This window comes from Pholis gunnellus (genome assembly GCF_910591455.1).
Source record: "Pholis gunnellus genome assembly, chromosome: 19".
NCBI lineage: Eukaryota > Metazoa > Chordata > Actinopteri > Perciformes > Pholidae > Pholis > Pholis gunnellus.
In genome coordinates, this window is record NC_136546.1 from 6,225,198 (window position 1) to 6,248,230 (window position 23,033).

The 23,033-nt window shown below is 42.1% G+C and overlaps 1 protein-coding gene across 1 annotated transcript in view; it reads left to right on the forward strand.

Moving 5' to 3' along the window:
- Positions 1–23,033, forward strand: part of ift172 (intraflagellar transport 172) — a gene marked incomplete at its 5' end in the record, with an annotated part of 37,883 nt that overhangs the window by 947 nt on the left and 13,903 nt on the right. Inside the window, 26 exons of the mRNA XM_079179817.1 lie at positions 75–187; positions 291–330; positions 517–582; positions 711–790; positions 1,000–1,087; positions 1,182–1,396; positions 1,507–1,630; positions 1,740–1,835; positions 2,430–2,591; positions 3,699–3,752; positions 3,921–4,024; positions 4,941–5,026; positions 7,557–7,669; positions 11,665–11,832; positions 12,656–12,792; positions 13,563–13,670; positions 14,716–14,800; positions 15,052–15,144; positions 15,529–15,606; positions 16,895–17,143; positions 18,122–18,200; positions 18,924–19,044; positions 19,976–20,120; positions 21,235–21,324; positions 21,625–21,722; positions 22,015–22,150. Coding sequence (XP_079035943.1) covers positions 75–187; positions 291–330; positions 517–582; positions 711–790; positions 1,000–1,087; positions 1,182–1,396; positions 1,507–1,630; positions 1,740–1,835; positions 2,430–2,591; positions 3,699–3,752; positions 3,921–4,024; positions 4,941–5,026; positions 7,557–7,669; positions 11,665–11,832; positions 12,656–12,792; positions 13,563–13,670; positions 14,716–14,800; positions 15,052–15,144; positions 15,529–15,606; positions 16,895–17,143; positions 18,122–18,200; positions 18,924–19,044; positions 19,976–20,120; positions 21,235–21,324; positions 21,625–21,722; positions 22,015–22,150 — 2,928 coding nt within the window. The remainder of the gene's footprint in view (positions 1–74; positions 188–290; positions 331–516; positions 583–710; positions 791–999; positions 1,088–1,181; positions 1,397–1,506; positions 1,631–1,739; positions 1,836–2,429; positions 2,592–3,698; positions 3,753–3,920; positions 4,025–4,940; positions 5,027–7,556; positions 7,670–11,664; positions 11,833–12,655; positions 12,793–13,562; positions 13,671–14,715; positions 14,801–15,051; positions 15,145–15,528; positions 15,607–16,894; positions 17,144–18,121; positions 18,201–18,923; positions 19,045–19,975; positions 20,121–21,234; positions 21,325–21,624; positions 21,723–22,014; positions 22,151–23,033) is intronic.

A 23,033-nucleotide genomic window follows, 5' to 3' on the forward strand; every position in this document is an offset into this window, starting at 1 on the left:
TTGCCTCAGTGTTACCTTATGAATTCATCTGTAGGTTGTGTGTCAATAATGAACCAACGCAATCTTTTTGTCAGTACGGAAAAGAGAGCTATGTTGTCAAAGACCTGGCGTTCTCACCGGACTCCACCAAAATCGCCATCGGCCAGTCCGACAACATCATCTTCGTCTACAGAATCGGGGAAGATTGGTAACGTGCCGTGACTGGTTTCGCCTCCGATATTAATCTCCAGTTTTTGATATCTAATGCACACAAAAGTATTTGTGTAATCCGTGTTATCTTTTCCTCCTAGGGGGGACAAGAAAGCCATTTGCAACAAATTTGTTCAGACCGTGAGTAAACAGGAGTAAACGCTTTGCTCTGGCAGTGAACTGTGTGCGTTTCATGTAATATCTTTACTTCAGAAGTGACTTGAATGGCTGGTGTGAGTGTCAGAAAAGCAATTTTTCCTGGTAGGAAATTTGACTCTCTGACGACTCTTTTTTTTTTAATGCAACATTTTATTCCCTGTATTGCAGAACGCTGTGGCTTGCTTGCTTTGGCCTGCAGAGCATGCAATTGTTTATGGATTAGTGGACGGCAAGGTAAGCCAGCAGCACGTTCTCACACAGGCTATCTGCCTTCTATCAGCATTACAAAGCTGTTTTAGGTCAAACGATAAATACAATTTTGCACATTCAAATACTTTTTTTTCCTCCTGACTTTTCCATAGGTTCGCCTCGCCAACACTCAGACAAACAAGTCATCCACCATCTACGGCACCGAGTCCTGTGTCGTCTCACTGGCATCCAAGTGAATACATAATCATATATATATATATATATTTATGATCAGTCAGTATAAGGATGTTATTACCTCCCAAAAACATTTGCTGGGAAAAAAAAGTAGAAAAACTGCATGCTGACTGGCCTGTTCCTCAAAATGCCAACAAATCCCATACTTATTTATTGTCTTCTTCTGTGGTGCACTCAAGTCAGTGTTATTCGTCTGTTCCGTGTCAGTGTCTCAGGTAAAGGCATCCTGTCTGGCCACGCCGATGGGACAGTCGTGCGTTACTTCTTTGACGACGAAGGCTCCGGGGAGTCTCAGGTACTTAACGTTTACACTCATCACCGCTTAGATTCTCTACGCTGTTGCGTCACATTTATGGTATACATTTGTATTTACAAATACACACACTCAGGGTAAGCTGTTGATGCACCCGTGCCCACCTTACGCCCTGGCCTGGGCCGCAAACAGCATCATGGTGGGCGGCTGTGACAAGAAGGTGGTGGCCTACGGAAGAGAGGGCCACGTCCTGCAGACCTTTGACTACGGCCGCGACCGGACCGAGAGGGAGTTCACCGTGGCCGCCACCAGCCCCGGCGGGCAGTCGGTTGTGTTCGGCAGCTACGACCGGTCAGTATGCGGTCTCTCAGTCGATGTGCAGACAGTACCGTTGTGACACCTATCAGCTTAAATACTCCGATCATTTGTATAGGGCTCAGCCAGCTGCTTCTCCTCCCTAGGTTGCGGGTGTTTAACTGGGCTCCCAGGAGAGGCGTGTGGGACGAAGCCAAGCCCAAAGAGATACTCAACCTCTACACCATTACCAGCCTGGCCTGGAAGAAAGACGGATCGCGCCTCTGCGCTGTGCGTGCTTTATCTATCACGTATTGTTTGAAATCCTTTAACAGCCTTTTTGCTCTTTACTTCTTCAGTGGCGATTTGATTTACTTTGTGTGTGCTTGTGTGTTGACAGGGAACACTGTGTGGGGGAGTGGAGCTGTTTGACTGCTGCTTGCGTAGAGCCATCTATAAGAACAAGTTTGAGATGACCTACGTTGGCCTGAGCCAGGTAGAGACAGCCAGAAGAAAATGAAAGTATTTGTCTGAACCCACAAAGCTGAAGTATCTTTCATTTCCCAAGCAACGAGTAGGACTCGGGACCAAATAAGCAATTCCAGCCCTCACTTTGGTCTCGGCCACTTGCTAATTAATATGATATGAAATTGGAAATAGCCAGCTGATTGTGCAATAGCAATAATTCAGACTGAATTAATTAAAATGCAAACAACAGTCCACTATCTCAATTTCATAATTAAGAAAGGGAGAACAGAAATGAAGGTTTTGAAAACAATCACGTGTCTTTGGATGTTCTAATTAATTGATGGGTTACACGGGCCAGTAAAGGGAATGTTTGAAATTGAAAAACATATTGTATTTGTATCAATCTTAAGGATTGACCAAACATGCAGTAGTTTTTTTTTCTCTCTTTCCTGCTGTGAGTGATTAGCTAAATAAACTTGTCTATAGACCATGGCCAGTACAGTTTTATTGTGCTGATGCATCAAGTCGTTCATAAAATACAAATGAAAATGTCTTATTTGTTTCTTTATTTGCATTTGAGTCTCCTCCACGTTCCTGTATTAATCCCCTTTTTCCTCTCTAGGTGATAGTGAGGAACCTCTCTTCAGGAACGCGAGTGGTCCTGAAGTCCTATCATGGTTATGAGATAGAAGAAGTCAAAATCATGGGCAAAGATCGCTACCTGGTGGCCCACACCTCCGATACTCTTCTTCTGGGAGACCTGCTGACAAATAAATTAAGCGAGGTAGGACTTAAAGGGTCACTTCACCTAAATCACACCAAAAAAACTAAACGTTAACGCTGTATAATCAGGTCCTTATAATACACGTTAGTTAAAGGGTAATAAGGCTTTTATGGTTCCTTATTATATGCTTATTAATGTTATTATGTCTTAATAAGACTATACAAGTGTTAATAAGACTACACAAGTGTTAATAATAGCATCATCAACATGTTTATCATTAGATTATAAGACTGTTTTTGTGGGGTTTTTTCAAAATTATTGTATTATATGTAATTCTTTATTCACATTTAATCAACCATAAACCACATGTAGCACTCATTCCAGTTGGGGGAGCCGCGAAAAGCATAGTTAAGTATTAGTAAGTGGATAATAAAGGATTTATTATCCTTAATAAGGTATTGTTCTAGCTTTAGATCCGGTAGCTGCAAAAAGCGTATTTAACCGTTAATAAGTGCATAGTTAACGCTAAAAAGTGCATGATTAAGTGCGTAATAATCTTAATAAAGCAACAAAAAACGCAATGACATAATATAAATGTAATAATATTTAATATTATTTAATATTAAAATCAATTATAAGAAGCTCAGAAGGCTTTTATCACATTTTGCACCAGTCTGTTTCTTATAAGTACTTATAAATGTCTTATAATATAACAATAAACATGTTTATGATGTTGTTACTAATACTTTTATAGTATTATAAACACATAATAGCGTTAACAAGCATCTTATAAGGAGTTATAGGGGCCTTAATACCTATTAACTAACGCTAATTACAAGGAGCTTCATCTAAAGCGTTTAGATATCTAGCCAAAGCATATGTTTGAGTTTGTCTGCTGAGGTTTTAAAATATCTGCCTCTGAGACTTCTGCCAACACGCTAATATAATGGAGATGAATGTAGTTTTGAATGTGGCGACAAACACCCTGAAAAACGACATTTGGAGAGAGCGTTGTTTCATTAGAAACTGTCATTCTTCACTGCTTCAAACAGCTTGAACGAAAATCTATTCACCTCCTCAAGTTTGTGTGCCCACCTGTCCGGTCATATGATACGTACATGATTACTTGTTTCCTTCACACAATAAACTCTGCTGCCTCCCCTTCAGGTGCCATGGCCCGGTTCAGGGGGAAATGAAAAGTTCTTCTTTGAAAATGAATCGGTACGTACACAAGACACTTCTATTTGTGGGATTTTCCAATAAAGTTTACAGCAGTGCCAAGACAGTACTGGCTAAGGAGCAGTGCATTGTAGAGTATAGTTACAGTTACCTCTGCTCCATTTATATTACAAGCTACTGTGCTTCATTTGACTGTATTTGATGTTTCAGGTGTGTATGATTTTTAACGCCGGGGAGCTGAGCCTGGTGGAATACAGTAGCAACGAGATCCTGGGATCAGTCCGAACTGAGTTTATGAACCCTCACCTCATCAGGTAGGTCCAGTCCCACGAAACAAACGCACCACGTCGAGTAGGTTTCGAAAGAAACACCTCAACAGGCTTGTCCGGTTCCAAAAAAACAACAAAAAAGAGAAAACGCCAACTGCTATTACTGGTCAACTGATTGTTTTGTTGAATGACAGAATTGTACAAATGTCAGATTTAAAGCCACAAACAAAATAATCTAGCCATATAATCATCCTTAATGGTACAGTAAAAGGTGTTTCGCTTAGTTATACGAACAGAGTTTCTGGCTCAAATTCAAATCAACGTCTTGATGCCATTTGTGACTGTTGAGGCACAAAATTGCCAAACACAGCTTTCTGACAGCAGTGCAAGATTGACTGGAGAATGATAGGAAGTAAATGGTGTGCAAAGTCTGTTTTTCATCTTTATTCAAACCAAGTGTAAACATACAACAATGCTAAATCAATAAGCATGTAGTTCAAACACACTTGCTGCTAACACTAGCGTCACGGTGCCTGATCATTCCTCATATGTATTTCCAGCTCTGCCCATTAGATGGCTGTATTGAGCTGTGCATGAATTCCAGGTGTCGGGCACAGCGAGGCTTCGTTGAGCCTCAGCCTGCTAGTCGGCACACGTCCACGTTAAAACTATTCAGCCCCGTCAATAGTGTCACGACTGACGGTCCCCGGGTGACTGACTAATGGCCGACTGCAGTTGGTGCCGGCAGATTATCAGCGTGCCCTGACTGCTGCTCGCCTCTGGCTGGACGCTGTGGCACGACAACATCATGATCAGGGGTATCCTGGGATTTGAACAGCAGCCCAAGACACTTATAATGAGCGGATGCTGGATTTAATACTTACATGTTGTGTCAGTGTAAATTCAAATACATTTTATTTTTATTTTTTTTACTAAAGGTGTGTGTTGTGTGTGTTTGCAGTGTCCGACTGAATGAGAGGAAGCAGAGAGGAGTTGAAGACAACAAGAAGCTTGCGTATCTGATTGATATAAAGACCATTTGCATTGGTAAGAATGAGTGCTTGTCACTGTGGTGTTGGTACGGTGGAAAGTACATTTACTCAAGTACGGTTTTTCAGTGCAACTTTCAGGTACTTTGCTCGAGTATTTCCCCTTTCTGTGCACCAACGAGTGCGCAGGCAGAGTGCCACAGATACCAGATTCTTTTTCTTTTGTTTGTCAGAACATTTGATTTATTGATCGCTGTGGGGATGAAATGACAATTTCAACAATTGTGACAAAAAAAACAGTCCTAAAATACTATAGCATTAAGTTACTTTTCAAATTCAGATTAATATAATCAACAAATACATTATGATGTAATATCATAGCTTAATATAAGACAAGATATTATTTATCTCCAGGGGTGAATTCACAAGCGACCCAGCAGTATATAAAGTAATTAAAATTAGCCCCACCTGGAACATTAAAGCGATGAACACATGAATGCATCACTAATGAGAATTGCGTAATATATACAGCACGATACATTATTTTGAAATATGCCATTTTGCACAATGAATACTTTTACTTTTGTATAGTATACGTAGAATTTTGAATACATGACTTGTTTTTTTTTTTTTACACTGTGGCATTGCTACGTTTACTTAAGTAAAAGATTTAAATACAACATCAAAGTCGCCACACACTTCAGCTTTTATCAGCAAAGTGTCGACCCAGCTCAGGTCTCAGGCAAGAAAAGGGATCCGGGGATTTTTTGGGATCCAGCATCCGCAGTATCCCGATGACATTCTGTGTATGTGCACGTGACTGTTGTAGCCATCTGTGCAATAAGAATTCAGATTTGACATCTACATCATGGTTAATCAACCTGTACTTTAAACTGAATTTGCTGATTTCTACAGAAATTGAAAGATGTCGTTTTGCGAGATCTTGCAAACGTTTTTTTTTCATTTAGGTCAATGCACTTCCGGCTCAGTTCGGCACCATGGAAACAACCATGTTTCAACTGTAGCTACTCAAAACGGCAGCAACAGTAAGTTTGCTGCCCTGCCTCCCCTCCGGATCATCAGGCTTTCTGTTGCTGCCGTTACAGATATGGCTATTTTCCAAGTTACTGTAGCTGTCATAGGGATCCTCAATGGAAAAGGATTGAAAGATCTTGCTAAAGTACCTATGGATTTTTCCCTTTCCATCTCCCTTCTGGGGCTTTGTATTTTTCTAAAATATTGCACTGATATTCAATATCTTAAAAGGTCCATTATTCTCCAGAAAAACATACTTAAAAACAAACTTTTACAGCCATCGTAGCAGATATTTGCTGTGATCCCACTGTCTTGCAATAGTGCCGCCCATACTGGTGGTTTTACATCCTTAAATCGCATGTCTCACGTAACATGTAATGATAGTGATAATGTGTTAATGTTCTTTATTGTCTGTTATCAAAAGGCCAAAACCAAAAATGTGCGAGTCCGTCAGTCTGTCTGTTTGTCTTCTTGTCTGTGTCTCTCAGCCTCAAGCCCTTTGCTTCTTACTGTAGATCTGTACAAATACAAATATATAGTTTCTTTAAAAAAATAAAAATGAAAAAAGCTCATTCTAGTTTTTAAATAACATGAGGAGTTAGTGCATTTGTTGGGGACTATCTTCACCGGCAGATTAAACCACATTGGTTGCTCTCGTGAGTATTTGGAGCAGCAGGACGGTGTATGTGATTGAGTCAGAATAAACTACAGTGTGTGTGTGTGTGGGTGTGTGTGTTCATGGTAATGAAGGAACATGTCACCCAGTGTGGCTCACTAATGTGTTTCTTATAGTTTTTGCACAACAATGGAGCTCTCTGGCACAGAGGAGCATCCGGCTGACAGCACTTGTTTGTAGGATCAATTGATTGTTGGTTTTGGTCTTCCTGTGGGATTTGTAAACAATAGGAACATTGCTGAATATTTCCAACCTTATCCTTAGATGCAAAAAAAGTTTTTAGTTCCAAGGCAAGAACAGCTTGGCTAGTGACTTCTCAGTCCACTCTTGCAGATAAACACGCGCTGTGGGTTTGTGAAAGGGCCTTTGATTTGGAGAACAGCTTCAATCTGCAGCTTTTGAACGCTTTCGGATGCTGATGATGCTGCCACCGTTGTGCTTCTCTCTCTCTCTCTCGCTCTCTCTCTCTCTCTCTCTCTCTCTCTCTCTCTCTCTCTCTCCATAAATCATTTAGCGTGTCTTGTTTTACACACTGAGCCACACAGCTAGTTTTCACACACGATTAATCACCGTAATATTAAACTGCTACAACTACAGCAACTGAAGTACATCATCCTTGAACTGTATCATTTCCATTAAGTGGACCACACTGCCTGGACCATATTACATTTTAATTAAAAAAAAAGGTGACGTATCAGCAGACTTCTGATATCAACTCGTTCCCCGAGGCAGGTACGTTTTTTTAAAGTATAGACGCCTGATAGAATCATAGATAATTATTACAAAATGATTTGGTTATAACTTGATTAAAAACCCAATTCTAGCCGGAGACACTGTCATGCTAGTAAAAACCTGTCCTTTTCCTTCTGCCCCTCAGTGGACTTGGCCGGGGGCTGCAATCTGGGAACCATCAGCCAAAACTCCAAGATTGACTGGCTGGAGCTCAATGAGACGGGACGCAAACTGCTGTTCAGGGACAAGAAGCTGCGGGTGAGAATAAAACACCTCAGCGCCCCGAGGGATCGTGGGAGTGGAAATGATGGGAGAGAGGCCCTTAAGGGCCGACAGGGCAGATGATAGATAAGATGATGATTAGTGAAGTAGTGAGTCAAGTAGAAAAATCCCCACCTTGGTTGGGGCTTGTCTAAAGTTATCGCCACGTCCATCACCCGAATAATGTCTTGTGGCTTTTTGTGGAGGCGTTTTGCTCGTCCAGGTTGATACGATAGTATTTCAGAATAACTGTTGGTGCCACGGGGGGGGGGGGGGGGGGGGGTCTCAAGATAACTTTATTGTCACGCTGAAGGGATGAAACTTCATTTCTGTGGCGCCAATGATGCTACTTTTAACATTAACACAGTGCAAACAAGGCAGACAACGTAAGGAGCAAAGAAACGCAGCAAAACTAGTATGTGTGAAATACAATAAGAATCCAAAATGACCAAATATAATTAGAATTGTGTGGGGTCCTATAAAACCCTCCAGGTTGGGTCATGTTCAAATGTACCGAACAACATTTTTCATTTGTATTGCATTAATAAATGCAGACATTTGATGGATAAATCACTTTGTTTATCATCTTATCTAATTTCATTATTTCTAAAAGTATTCTTCATTTCTAAGAAACCAGTGCAGTGCCCATTCAGAATGGGCCTGCTGTGAACGGGCCGAGTTGCTCGGCCTGCGGTGTTGCTGCTCGCAGCTTTCTCGAGAGCGGCTCATCCAAACAACTTCACACCCTTGGGTCCTGAGTGAAACACCTGCCATGACATAGTTGCAACCCCTAGCAAAGTTAGGTTTCAAGTATTTATACGCGTCACTCGGGTGCACAAGCTCACGCGAACATCGACTGTGACCGAGCTGTACCCAGCATGCCTTTCGGCAGGTGTAACAGTGACTAGGGTTTCCCCCTCAATACGCTACAGTGCGTACATAACACTACTAGTAAAATGAACAGGTACCCTAGATCTCAGGAGCTCGCACTCTACACTGCGCTTCCTTGGGTCCTCAGCAATACGCCCGCCAAGCGTGAAGCCGATCTGATGAACGGTTGTCGAGGAAAAAGAGGGACAGACAGACAGACAGAGACTCCTTCCATTGTAGTTTAATGCTGCATTCACACTAAATCAGGCAGACAGTAAAAACTAACAGCTCAATGGAACGGCAGGACGGCAAAACGAAACACGCATGACAATATATGTAATGGTGATGCAAAAGAATATATGATTTAACATTATTTTGTGAAACAGGAATAACATTTTTCTAATAATAAAGACATTTCAAGCAGTTTGAACATCCATCAATCCGTCTCAGTCAGTCTGCGTCGTTGTCCAGGGTCATACAGAGGAAAGGTCCTCCCTCTGGAAGCTGGTTTACCCCAAAACTACATGTCGGGTTCACACAGCACACTGTAATAACACCAAAAAGCACAGCATTGCCTAATCCTAGAGTTCCTTTGTTTTTCAGTTCCTTGTATCTTGTTCCACTGATTTGAGTGGAGAAACAAACATTTCACCATTTTCCACATCAATGCCAAAAAACAAAGAACATGTAGAGAAGGTCTCAGATTTGAGATCCACAGCTTCTTTTTTTGGAGAAGCTGTGTGCAAGATGAGAGTGACAGACAGCTGCTGTCAGTTGTTGCCCCGGGGTTAATAAATCAGTTTGATGTCTATGCCCTGGGGCAATGACATGGAGGACTCTGGTAATTGGGAATCCCTCTGGGATTTTTGTTGCACCCTTATTTTATTTTTTTCAGGTGGTAATGTCAAAATTTGGTACAAAAAGAACTTTAGTGGCACAGATTGTGAAATATTTATGAATGCGCACAAGTGACTTAAGAAAGAATTCCAATACGCCAAATATTGGAAGTTTGAGGCTAATTAGAACTAGAAAGACAATAATAAGTAATCACTCTCCCTTCTTTTAGACGCTCAAAGGTTTTGTGGTTCGTTTGTAGACAGAAATCCTTACTTTGAACGGTTTCTCGTCAGAATATTGACTTGAATACCTTGGATTTTAATGGTGTTGTTTTTTGTCTGAAGAGGTATATTTAAGACTTTTAACTCAGTACTGTGTGCTTAAAGATTAGATGTGCATGCCATCCGTCTATTAAAGGGATAGTTTGGATGTTTTTAAGTGGGATTGTATGAGGTACGTATCCAAAGTCAGTGTATTACAGTAGCTACAGTAGATGGCAGTCAGTACATATTAACCGTATTGACCATGCAGAACGTAGAAGTCACTGGTCTCCCGCTTGTGTGACTGGTGTTTTAAAGGGTTACTAGTTCGTTCTCAGCAAAGTCACACAATAACACTAACTAATCGATCGAGGCAACTCCAGTGTTCTGAGAGAAATGTATTTAGTAGCATAGATGGATACAACAGCTTTAATTCCCAGTCGGAAAGGGCTCTTGGACAGCAAGGTAAAGCAGTTAGAATATTCTAAGTATAGCGTACACTTAAAACACTTGATATTGATTTTTTTCTACGTCTAAAATACGTTCTGCTGCTGCTTCCCGTCTACATAACTTGCATTGCTTTGCTCCCGTGCTGGTACTCCTGTCTGTGTCTCCAAACTGGGGGCGTGTCGACTGCCATCTACTGTAGGTAATACACTGAAGTATGGATAAGTACCTCATACAACCCCACATAAATACATCCAAACTATCCCTTTAAAATGGATACAAATGCAACAGACTGAAAAGGATTAATACTATTTCACAGTCTTTGCATATTTGCATTCAAAGCATGTATTCCGATGCTCTTCCCACCAGTAAGAAATTAAAAAAAAAAGAAAGTTGGATAACAAATGTTTCTTTAATTGAAACTTGCTTCCAAGTGAACTAATCAACAGGCTGCTCTTCCTCACTGCATTAAAACGTGGCCGGCTGAGCTCCAGGGTAAAACTATAGATGTGCAGCGTTATTAAAAATGGTGGGGGGAGGGGAGGGGAGGGGGGGGGATATTAAGGCAGCTGATTACAACAGCGGGCGGTCTGTCATACACACACACACACACATATTAAGTGCTGTGGGAGCCACTGTAGCTTATAGAATCTACATAATCTCAACTCATCAAGAGTATAGTAGAATAGATTGCAGTGTGAGTATTCACATGGAGCCGCTGGAAGTTAATCAACTTTGTTCAAGCTGTAGAAGTTGAACTATGCGTTGTGAACTTTAATTTTAACACAGGGATTCGGAAAATGAGGATAATCACCGTGTTTACTACACTTGAAAGTGTTTTTGTATGTGATTGCTGTCTGTCGGGAGAAGTCCTACACCCGTAAATTAAAAGTGTTTTGACAGTGATTTGTGCTGCAAGAGGCTGTTCAATCAGAACCATCAGACCTGTAGTGAACACCGACACGCCTGCTAGCTACAGGAGCTAGGAGACTCGTCGTTTTAAGTGTTCATTTTAGCACAAAAAATGAATTGGTTATCCAGGTCCAAGTTACATGTTATGCAATTATTTTGCAACATTGATCCGCCAGAGTGATTCTTGCGTGATCTCGTGCAAGCAAAGGGAATACTAAAAAAATGTGATAAAATAAAGGATCCCTACTGATTTTCCATCGTGCTTTTATACTTAGCATTATATGTTTTTTTGTTCGGATTACATTACACTGAAGTCATTTAGCAGACGCTTTTATCCAAAGCAACTTACAATCCAGATTCTATCACACCGTAGGCACAGCTATGGGAGCAGTTTTTGGGGTTAAGTGTCTTGCTTAAGACATACATCGACATGTGACTAGCGGAGCCAGAGCCGGGACCGAACCGCCGATCCTCTGATTGAAAGACGGCCCTGCTCTCCACTTAGCCACCGTCGCCCAAACAAGATGCACCATGTTAATCAATGAGCATTAGAGGAGCTGGGAGACACATTTTGTTATCTTTGAGTCACTGTTTGCCTCTGTTCTCAATCCTTAAACTAAGCTAAGCTAACCGTCAGCATCTCCCTCCCTCTCCTTCCTACCTCAGCTCCATCTCTATGACATAGAGACCGGCTCGAAGACCACCCTGCTGAGTTTCTGCTCCTACGTCCAGTGGGTGCCCGGCAGCGACGTGGTGGTGGCTCAAAACAGGGGAAACCTCTGCATCTGGTACAGCATCGACAGCCCAGAGAGCATCACCATGTTCCCGATCAAGGTGAGGCTTTGCTCTCTTTGTGAGTGTGAGTGTGTCGAGTGTATGATTCCACAATTAAAACATCATACTGGCCTTTGTCATATTTCTATTCTTTATAACAACACCGTCGGTTTTGTAAAGCACGTGTTCCGTAAAAACATGTGTAGTCTCCAAGCCCACGTTGAAGTAAACCAAGTGACATCACTGTGACATCATCAGGGTTATTTTGCCAGTGGTAGTTCTCCTTATGATGAATAAACTGACCTGTAGGTGCAGAATCAGCGGCGTTCCCCTTTGAATAAAGGCAAAATGCCATTAAAATGGTAGTAATAATAATAAACGTTAGTTTCCACTTCAAACTTTGTCTTATTTTTGCTTTTTCTTTCACTCTCATTAATAATGAAAACCAGGCAGAGGAAGCTCTTGTGGTGCATCGTTTAAATTAATTTTTTTGTGACTAAGGATACAGCATGATAGATACTGCAAGTCCTGATTCAAAGTATAATTATCTACATATAATCAGCAAAATATACTTAAACTAGTAGTACTCGATGCGTAAAAATGTCTCCTGTGAGTTTTATATTACTATGTATTGTATCATTTGATTATTAGTACCGATGCGTTAATGTTTACGTAGCATTTTGCTCGCGTAGTTAGTTGAGGCGGACTCAGTTTAAAGTATTTTATATTCCGTTGCGTACTTTAATCTGTATCAGAGCATCTATTTTTTAGAAGCGTATAACTTGTCCTTGAGTGCAGTACTTGAGTGAATGCACTTGGTTACGTTCCACCACTGCAACGGCCGTCTCTCTAACTTTAAGTTGGTTTCACTTTGCTCTGTCAGGGAGACATTGTGGATCTAGAAAGAGTGGATGGGAACACAGATGTGATCCTGACGGAGGGCGTCAACACTGTGACGCACACACTGGACCAAGGCCTCATTGAGTTTGGCACTGCTATTGACGACGGGGACTATGACAGGTACGTTTGGACTAGTGTGACGGATATTCGACTCGCATTCAAAAATCAGCCCCATCACTGTCATTATTGTCGAGTTGGAACATCCGTCCGGCCTTCCGACTACTTCTGGGTCAGAGTCACGGTGACTGCAGGGCGAGCAGAACAGGCCAGATGTCCTTTTATCCAGCAGCTTCCTCCGGCTCTTCTCGAGGGAGCTGGCAGGACGGCCGGGAGGCGTAGTCTCCTCAGTGTGTCGTGATTTGAACACCTCCAAAGTGATGCTTTCGTCGCCACTGACCTCTCTCAGTGTGGAGGAGCAGCAGCTGAACTCTTCACTGTGGCTCTGAACTCTAAACAAAGTGAGGCCAGCCAACCTTTAACGGGACTTTGGTGATTTGTGCTTGTCTATCCGTCTAAAACAAACAATTAGTATGTGATTGCTGGTTGCTGGGAGATGTAACACACTTGGAAACTAAAAAATATGATTTGTTTTGGTCAGAAGATTGTGCTGCAGGAGGCTGTCAGCACCATCAGACCTGCAGCAAACACAGTCTCTACTGCTAGATACAGTAGCTAGGAAGCTCCCCATCTCAGAATGAGAGTGTAGGTTGTAGTACAAACTATAGCGGTAAAAAATAGAACAAATTAATCTTTTTCAATTGATTAATTTGTGGTCGGATTCTCATACTGCATGTACAAACACACACAGTGTCTGCAACACAAAAATACTGTTGTGTCTAACTTTATGGCCTCACTCAGCTTTACATCTGTGTATGCGTGTGTGTTGACAGAGCCACAGCCTACCTTGAGACTCTGGACATGTCACCAGAGACCGAAGCCATGTGGAAGACCCTCAGCAAGCTGGCTCTGGAGACTCACCAGCTGCATATCGCAGAAAGGTCAGCGAGACACGCACACACAACCTTGTACTATTAATGTTTGTGAGGACTCTAAATGACTTTGTGCATTCCCTAGCTCCTCACCCTTACCTTAACCATCACATCTAATTGGCTGACCCTAGCCCTAATTCTTATTCCGAAACCTAGTCTGACCCTCAAACAGGCCTGTCCCACAGTGAGTGATTGGTCCTCACAAAGGTAGCTGTACAAGAACACACACACAAACACACACACACAACCTTGCAAGCTAATGTCTGTGTCTCTGAGCTAATTACATTCTTTATCAGTCTTCATTGTACGTGAGACTTATCTTTGTGACTGAAAAGAATGGAGACAACAAGGGCACCTTGGTCACCTGCAATGAAAAAGCTTTTGGACACACATATGTGTGCACACAAACACACACACACACACACACACACACACACCCACCCACACACGCACAGCAGATGACTGTTTCCCTCTCTAAATTCATTGATCATCAAAGACATGATTTATTTTTTTTAATAATAAGCATCCTCTCTCTCTCTCACTCCATATTTCTCTCTGTTTTGAGAAACTTAAAAAAATTGGAATTCTCTGTCATTAATAATGCATATGCTGTTCGTTAGGCATCGGCCTGATTTGCATAAATCATGAAATTGGGGGAAGAAACGTTTTTGTGTGAAGTGTGTAATGTTAATGAGGAAGGGAAAAGGGATGTTAATGAGGGAGGGAGGGAAGCGAGAAAGAGTCAGACACAAGGAGTTTTCTAACTTTCTTTTTTTTTTACTTTCATGACTTGTTCATTAATCTGATGCAACTGTTCAGAGAGAGTTGGTAATAAAGTGGCCAAATGCTAAGATGAGCTTTTTCATCTCGCAGCCCCTCCGACTGCAGCGTATCTAAAGGCTAATTAGACAAAAGCTGTAATTTATCTCAGTTCATTGAGTGAACCGTTTTTTCAGAGCTTTGACTGGACGATATTACCTTCCTCCTTCACTGAATGTTTTCTTCTTTCTCCTTCTGTTTTTATTAAATGTCCTCTCTCCTTTATCTTTTATAGGTGTTTTGCTGCATTGGGGGACGTCTCGACTCTGCGTTTCCTCCACCAAACAAACCAGATTGCCGACAAAGTTTCACAGGAAATGGTGCGTTTCGTACCACAACAGATATCTCAAAACTGACCATGTATACAACAAATGCAGGGTTTTTAGGGTGGAATGGAAATATTTATAAAAGTTTTTAAATGTCATAAAACTGAACAAATTAAAGTAATCAGAGGAGTGTGTTTGTGTGTGTGTGTGTGTGTGTGTGTGTGTGTGTGTGTGTGTGTGTGTGTGTGTGTGTGTGTGTGTGTGTGTGTGTGTGTGTGTGTGTGGTGTGTGTGTCTTTTGACCAGGGAGGAGATGGAACAGCGTTTTTCCAAGTCCAAGCCCACGTGGCGATGCTGGATAAGAACTTTAAACTGGCTGAGATGCACTACATGGAGCAGGTCGGCGACACACCCCGTACATACTTCCAATATGTATATTTGTATATAATATGTAGAATTAATTGCTGATGCATTCTTGACAAAACAAACACAAAATTCCGCAAATTGTGCTCTTTAATAGCATTTGAATAGTTGTGATTTCAAAAGCAATAAAAAAAATGGTGTTATTTCAAATGAATATACCATTATCTTCTGTCCATCTGTGTTGGTAACACCTGTGATTGGTCAGATAGTTTACCCATAAATTAGGAGCCCACGGTTGAGCTCACCACATCAGGAACTCTAAACGCAGTGTATCAATATCACACCTGCACTTGCTTTATTATTTGCAGAAGTCAAGATTGTGCAGCACTGAGTCAAATGTCGTTATCTGGTTTTCTGCAGAATTCCATCGATGAAGCGATAGAGATGTACCAGGAGCTCCACATGTGGGACGACTGCATCGCCGTGGCTGAAGCCAAGGTAATAACGCACGGACTCAATTTACACTTTGCTCTTTTACCTGAGGGAGATTCTGTTGTTGCATACTGGTATAAACACCCTGGACCATAAACTGGGCTTTTAACAACACACCGCTGACGTCCACAAACGCTGCCGACAAGACTGCCGTCCGCAAATTCAAAGCACTTTCCGTCGTTGCCCCCTCGCCTTCTGCTGCTGCTCTACAAAAGTATAATTCAGCCCATTCTCCTCTATTGTGCCCGCATTTTTGTTCACCATTACAACTGCCTCCTATAGGAACAAATATATACGCATCACACACAACACCTCCAAAATGATTGACCTCCCCACCTCCAACCTTAAGGATAAAAAGAAATGGACCAGAGCCATTACTCGTATCACAAGACCACAGGCGCCCCCTCAACCCATTCTTTACACTGCCTCAATCTGGTCAGAGATATACTGTAGGTCCCTAGGCCTGGAGACGGACATGCTGTGGGGAGTTTTGTCCGCTCTGCCATTACATCACTCAACTAAACAGACAGTTTTCGAAGTCTTGAATGCATTCTCCTCAGTGCAGACTTAATCCCGTGCACAAAAAAAAACGAGAACCAGACGCAAAGTGAATTGAGTTTCAGCTTGACACTTTTTTTTCCCACCTCTGTTCGAGGTAGGGCGTGAGTTAAATTTCTGCGCTGCTGGATCTGTGCACCATTTTAATTTTAATTGGTACCAGGAGGTTCCCGACATGATACTAGAGTTCTAAAACCACACGTGGAACCTTTTTAAAGGTGCAGCATGTCGGATTTCACGCAACTTTCACGAAACTCACTTGGTATGTAGATATAAACGGCTCATTCACAGCGATTCTTCTTTTCAGGTGATTATACACGAAAGAAAACATACTTATTAATGTTCCATTTCTGCCAATAGATCCCCCTAAATGCTACACACTGGGCCTTTAACTGCAAATGATTTAAATATGGCTACAACTCAGTCTCATCAATCTGTTGATTACATCAGAAAATATATCTTTTCAGAGCCCAAGCTAACATTTTCAAATTGCTTATTTCCAATTAACAGTCCAAAAAGCTAAAGATAATAAATGTACAATGGTATTTTAACAGCGAAAAGCAGCAAATCAAAGTGAATATTCAAGATGTTTGCTTGGTAAATGGCTTAAAGATTACATTGTTTTTAATTGTCAATTAGTTTTCTCTTAGTCAACGCAGTGTTTCAGCACTAGATTTGAAGCCATGTCTAACGTAGAAACAAACCCGACCCTCAACCCCAAAAATGACTCTCTTAGGGCCACCCGGAGCTGGACAGCCTGCGTGGGAAACACTACCAGTGGTTAACGGAGACGGGTCAGGACGAGAAGGCCGGCGAGGTGAAGGAGAGCGAGGGAGACTTCCAGGGTGCCATCAACCTCTACCTGAAGGCCGGACTGCCGGCTAAAGCCGCCCGACTGGCGATCAGCCATCCGGAGATCACCAACAACAGCGACACCGTCGGCCGCATCGCCGCCAATCTCATCAAGGGAGAGTTTTATGAGAGGGTGAGTGGACTCCATCTATCCTAACTATCTGTCTGCCTTGTTTATTGCAGAATTTATCCCAGCTGGTATCCTATGCCGGTAAATCTTTATTCTCCCTTTTTACCTCATCTTCCTCTCTCCTCCTAACAAATGCCAGGAGAGGAGAGGTATCAACAGAAGAACTTTTTTTTTCTTTCTTTTTTTGTTTGCAGTTTTACACTCTGTCTCCCTCCATCTGTCTGTTATTTCTCTACGTCTCTTTCTTTAGCCGTTTATCTGAGAACTCAGTTCTCCTCCCGGAGCCATCTGTGTTTATGTAACAGGTGGGAAGGAGAGAACGAAACTTCAGAACAAAATGTGTTTGCTGCGTTTTGATGGTGTTGGGTTTCATCAGTTTAGGTGTTTTGAGGGTCGACATTCTGTATATTTTCCGTATTTTGCAAAGATCACATGTTGTGCATTCTGTTGGTGAAGAAATGTGTGACCTAAGTGAATTAAGTATGTGGACAGCCAGACGTTACACCCATATGTGATAGTTTAACATCTCTTTCCAAAGTCATGGTTTTTTTAATGTGTTGCGATAACAACCTCCAGTCTTCTGGGAAGGCTTTCTACGAGATTTGGCTTCCATCCAGCCACAAGGGAATCAGTGAGGTCAGACACTGATGTTGGGTGATCAGGTCTGGCTCACAGTCGGTGCTCCAGTTCATGCCAAAGGTGTTGGATGGGGGTTGAGGTCGGGTGCTCTGTGCAGGCCAGTCAAGTTCTTCCACACCAAACTGGCTAAACCGTTTCTTTATGGACCTTGCTTTGTGCGCTTGGACCTTGTTGCCATGAATATCAATACGAACCTTGAAAAGCCGCCCAGACCAAAGGTGCACAAACGTATGTGTCACAGTTTCCACATACTCTTTTTTTGGCAGTATAGTTTCCATTCCCAACAACCCTGACTTATATAATATAATAAATAAATTGATGTGCTCTATATCTTCTGACCAGGCAGGAGATCTGTATGAGGAGATCAGAAACAACCAGAGAGCTTTGGAGTGCTACGTCAAAGGAGGTGCCTTCAGGAAAGGTAAATAAATGACATGTAGATTTCATGCATATGCTTAGCCTATATTTTGAATAACTACCAAAAATGTGTATGTTTGGTAATTTTTTTTTGTCATGCCAGCAGCTTTAGGGAGGGCAATGTCGATTGATTGGTCGGTCCGCCGCTTTGGTCCAGACTGAATATGTCAATAACTATTGGATGGATTGCCTCTCTAGTTGGTACATGCATTCATGAGTTCCAGAGGAGGAATCCTAACAACCCTGGTGACCCTCTGACTTTTCCTCTAGCGCTAGCGCCAACTCCCATTAGCCTCAGCTGCACTTTGTGTTATTAGCAAATGTTAGCATGCTAACATGCTAAACCAAGTACCTGCAAAACTAATGACGTTCCCATCAGCCTCAGCTACACTTGCGTTACTAGCAAATGTTAGCATGCTAACATGCTAAACTAAGAAGGTGAACATGGCACTAGCATGTTCGAATTGCCATTGTGAGCATGTTAGCATGCTGACGTTAGCATTTAGCTGGAAGCACGGCCTCACAGGGCAGCTGGCATGGCTGGTTGTACATTCGCCATAAGTACAGTATTTAGTATACAAGCATACTTTTCAAGTCGAAAAGGTACAAGCAATATCATGTGACAAGATTTTGGACAACAACAGGTGGACGCATGTTGTTTAGTTGAGTGTGGGTATACACTACAGTAGATGTACAGTATATTAAATAAAGTTTCTGCTTCCTGTAGCGGTGGAGCTGGCACGCCTCGCCTTCCCTGCTGAGGTGGTGAAACTGGAGGAGGCCTGGGGAGAATACCTCGTCCAGCAGAAACAGATGGACGCCGCCATCAACCATTTCATTGAAGCAGGGTATGTAGTGTAGAGGAGTCAAGAGACAAATATTTGGGCAGATGGAGAGGAGGAAAGATGACACGTAAAAGAAAACATCAGAGACGGCCGATAGTTCTTTTAAATCATCACCAGGACCATAATAGATGTCTTTAAACATGATTATATTCCCCCAAAATACCAAATAAATACAGCGCCCAGATTTTTATTCTTTTGAAGTTGAAAAAGCATCAGAGTAACTGAATTCTGACTGTGGGAAGCTAAAACTCTCCACAGAAACAAAGGTTTGAAATGTACTTCTTCCGCTGCTAGTTTCTCTTGTCAGAAAAGTTTCAATCCGTGCCTGTCTTAATAAAATGATTTGGCGTAACTTAAATCTTAACCAAAGTTAATTCTAACTTTCCACAATTCAAGTTGGCTGTGTTGTTGGAGCAACACAATCAGATAAGATAAACCTCTATTGATCCCCAGCTGGGAAATTCTGTTGTTGATGTAGCACAAGCACAGAAATAAATACTAAGAGGTACATACACTAAAACATAAATAGAAGTGGATAAGTGCACACAGTAGAGTGCAGATCTTCCACCAGGTTTTCCTCCCCTCCCAAACAAAGAGTGGAACCTTCAGTTGTCCCTCCTTGGCTCCCTTACAGTCAAGATAGCGGTGAAGAGAAGAAAAAACGGGATTCATTCATCTGGTATTCCGCCAAACTAGTGAATCATAACACAACGGCTATGGAATTACTCTGCAGATGCTCCAGTTAAAATGTAAGACCAACCTTTTCCATGGATGTCGATTTTTGAGCCACGACAAAGGCCAAAACGTGGTCTAGGTTTTTAGCCTTTTAGTTTTTAGTAGGGAGACGATTGTAGAAGGTGAGGTGAGTATGAAAATGTATGAATACACACAACACTTAAGTCTTATCTGTTGTCTTTCTCCGGTCCACCCTTAGCTGCTCGCTCAAAGCCATCAAGGCGGCCATCGCTGCTCGTCAGTGGAAGAAAGCCGTCCACATCCTGGAGCTGCAGGAGGATTCGTCGGCGGGGGAATACTACGTGAAGATAGCTCAGCACTACGCCTCCATGCAGGACTATGAGGTGAGAGAGGAAGGACGAGGCGTGAGGTGGTTTTGTGGTTCGGTGAGCACCTGAGATTCCTTTTGCTCCCTGAACACAACTCTAGGACAGTGAGATGGAGGCAGCCAGAGGGGTGAAATAGGCAGTGACATTTTGCCACCAGCAATTAATTTCTGCACAACTCCCTGGAATACATACGTTCACCCATGACAAACACACACACACACACACCACCTTGCACACATTTCAAGCATAAAGTCAGAGCCCAGGATCAGCTTGAGCTCAGTCTCCATGGAGCATTGTGGGCTGTGTTTGCTCGAGGGTGCTTTGGCAATAATGACACGTTAGATTGTTTTAGTAGTTGCCAGAAATACAGTTTAAAAGAAGAGGAGAAAGACACAATCTGGTATAAATACAAATAAAAGAAAAAAGGAAGAGACACAATGATGGTGATGGTGATGATGATGATGACGATGATGGCAAAGCGCAGCGTACTCTGCTCATTCTGATGAGCTCAGCTGAGCCAAACAGCCTCCACAGACTGTCAGCCTCTGAAAATAGCCGGCCATTTCAGTCTGTTTGCTCTATGGGCACATTCACAGAAAGTAATTAAGATAACAGGCTCTCTGCTTTCCAACTTGTGGAAGTTGCCGGAAAGTATAATTCAGTGCAAACTAAAACAATGGAGGAAGCTCACACCTGTGATGTCAGTGCAGAAATTATCGCGAAAGGAAACAATGACTAAACGCTTTTGCTTCGTTGATGCCAGTGTTAGAACAGGTTCAATGGGAAGTACGTCTTTCCTTTACGTAGCAAAAATCTGGTCGTGGTGGATTCCTTTCCCTTTTCCTTCTGCCCAATCTTTCCTAAATTGTTCCATTAACAGAGTGCAGATAGCTGCTGTTAAATTAGCTTTATATGTGTTTTTTGTGCTCTTTTTACCCTGCAGGAATGCCATTCTAATATATTGATGTGCTGTGGATGTGTCAGGAGGTTTAAAAAATGTTTTTTTCCCAAGTGCCTCCCAAACTAATGTAAAATATGAACTTCTATATAGAGATCTTATGATATTCAGCCTGTATTTTATATTTTCTGAGTGAATTTTGTCTGTATTCGGTGTGTTTACGGCCTGTAGGTGGCAGAGCAACTGTTTGTGAAAGGAGGTCACATCAAGGATGCTATCGACATGTACACTACAGCAGGACGCTGGGAGGAGGCTCATAAGGTCAGTATGGACACAAACACTAACAACTGTGTCAAATAAAGAGAGACCAATTTGGGATTATTCAGTCAAAAACACAGTATCAGTAACATGTTCCTGTTTTCAAAAAGGGAAATAATAATATTAACATATAAATTGAATTAAATTCATAATAAAAACAAATGGTTTTGACAGGATAGTAATGGATATTTGATCCCAAATAAATCCCATGATGACAATCATATGGATATTTTGGCCACTGATGTCGGTGTAGCTGTGAAACAAAAAGCCATGGCCATTTTTTTTGGTGCATTTTGTCTGCAGTTGGCGGTGGAGTGTATGACAGAGGAGGAGGTCATGGCTCTGTACATCAGCAGAGCTCAGGAGCTGGAGAGAGATGGGAAATTCAAGGAGGCCGAGAGGTAAATGGAGATTTATTTATAGTAATTTGCTGCATCATCGGCCGCTGGGTGCAGGAAAATGGAGCGAGGCAAAGTAATGTGACCGCGGTCGAAGTAATTACAGCAAGAAAAATAAGGAAAACAGTATTTGTCGTTGGACGAAGTGGAAATTTCAGACCCCTCAGTTAAACTGACTGACTCTTTATTATGTCTTGACTCAAGTCTTTTGGCACTTGAACATAACCCCCCGAAAACAAACCGTTCAGTTACAATAGTCGTCTATGTGTGTGCGTGTTTGTGTGTGTGCTCGCAGGCTATTTGCCACAGTGAAGCAGCCTGACCTCGCCATAACCATGTACAAGAAGAACCGGATGTTTGATGATGTCATTCGTCTGGTGGCCAAGCATCACCCCGACCTGCTCACGGAGACCCACCTGCACCTGGCCAAGGTACATTAGTGTAATGTCATGGAGTTTTATGACCGCGCATTAGGGCCATCGTAGGTAGAGGAAAAATACAATTACAGAGTTGGGGAAGGGGGTAAATATTTTACCTTGCAGAGCAGCTGGATTCTCGCGATGTCACAAGGCCACGCGAGAATTGCGGGTTCACATATCACACATATCATATCGCATTTTTTATAGTGATGAAGAGGTTAGCGTAGATGCTGCATTGGCATCAGTTTTATCAGAACTGGAGAGCATTTCCTCATCGAAGACGCTGAAAGCTTTTCTCGATGGAAAAGATGTTTTTGCTGGCTTCGGGAATAGTTTGATTGACAGATGGTTCATCCAATCACCTGCCAAGTCTTTTTGGAAAAGTTGTTTTTTTTCCCAAAGAGTTTCCAATCACGGCCTCTCAGATGGTTCTGTGTAACAAACCATCTGGTGGGTCAGGTTAGGTAATATTCAGAGGAAAACATGTAAAAAGTAATGAGAATACACTGAGATTAGAGTTTTAAATTTACGAACAAAATTCGCAATGCATCATTTTCAAGCAGGAAACGTGTCCGATGAGATTCATTTATATAACGCTTTTTTACAGACAAAAGTCACAAAGCGGTGTTTCAAACATAATGGGGCGAAGGCCTGTTCGTCACACTTGCAGCTTTGATTTTTGTTTTTCATCTCGTCCCATGGTTGTCATTTTCAGTGGCCGAAGGACTGTTGATCCCTTGCTTGGTGTCATTAATGTGTCATTATTTTTCCGCTGCTCAGCGCCCTCATTAGCAATGGATGAAAAGCTCTCATAGGCTCCAGTTCTGGCACCCTTGCAGCTTAGTCACATTTTCTTTCTATTTTTTTTTTTACCGTTGTCTATGTCTTTTGTAAC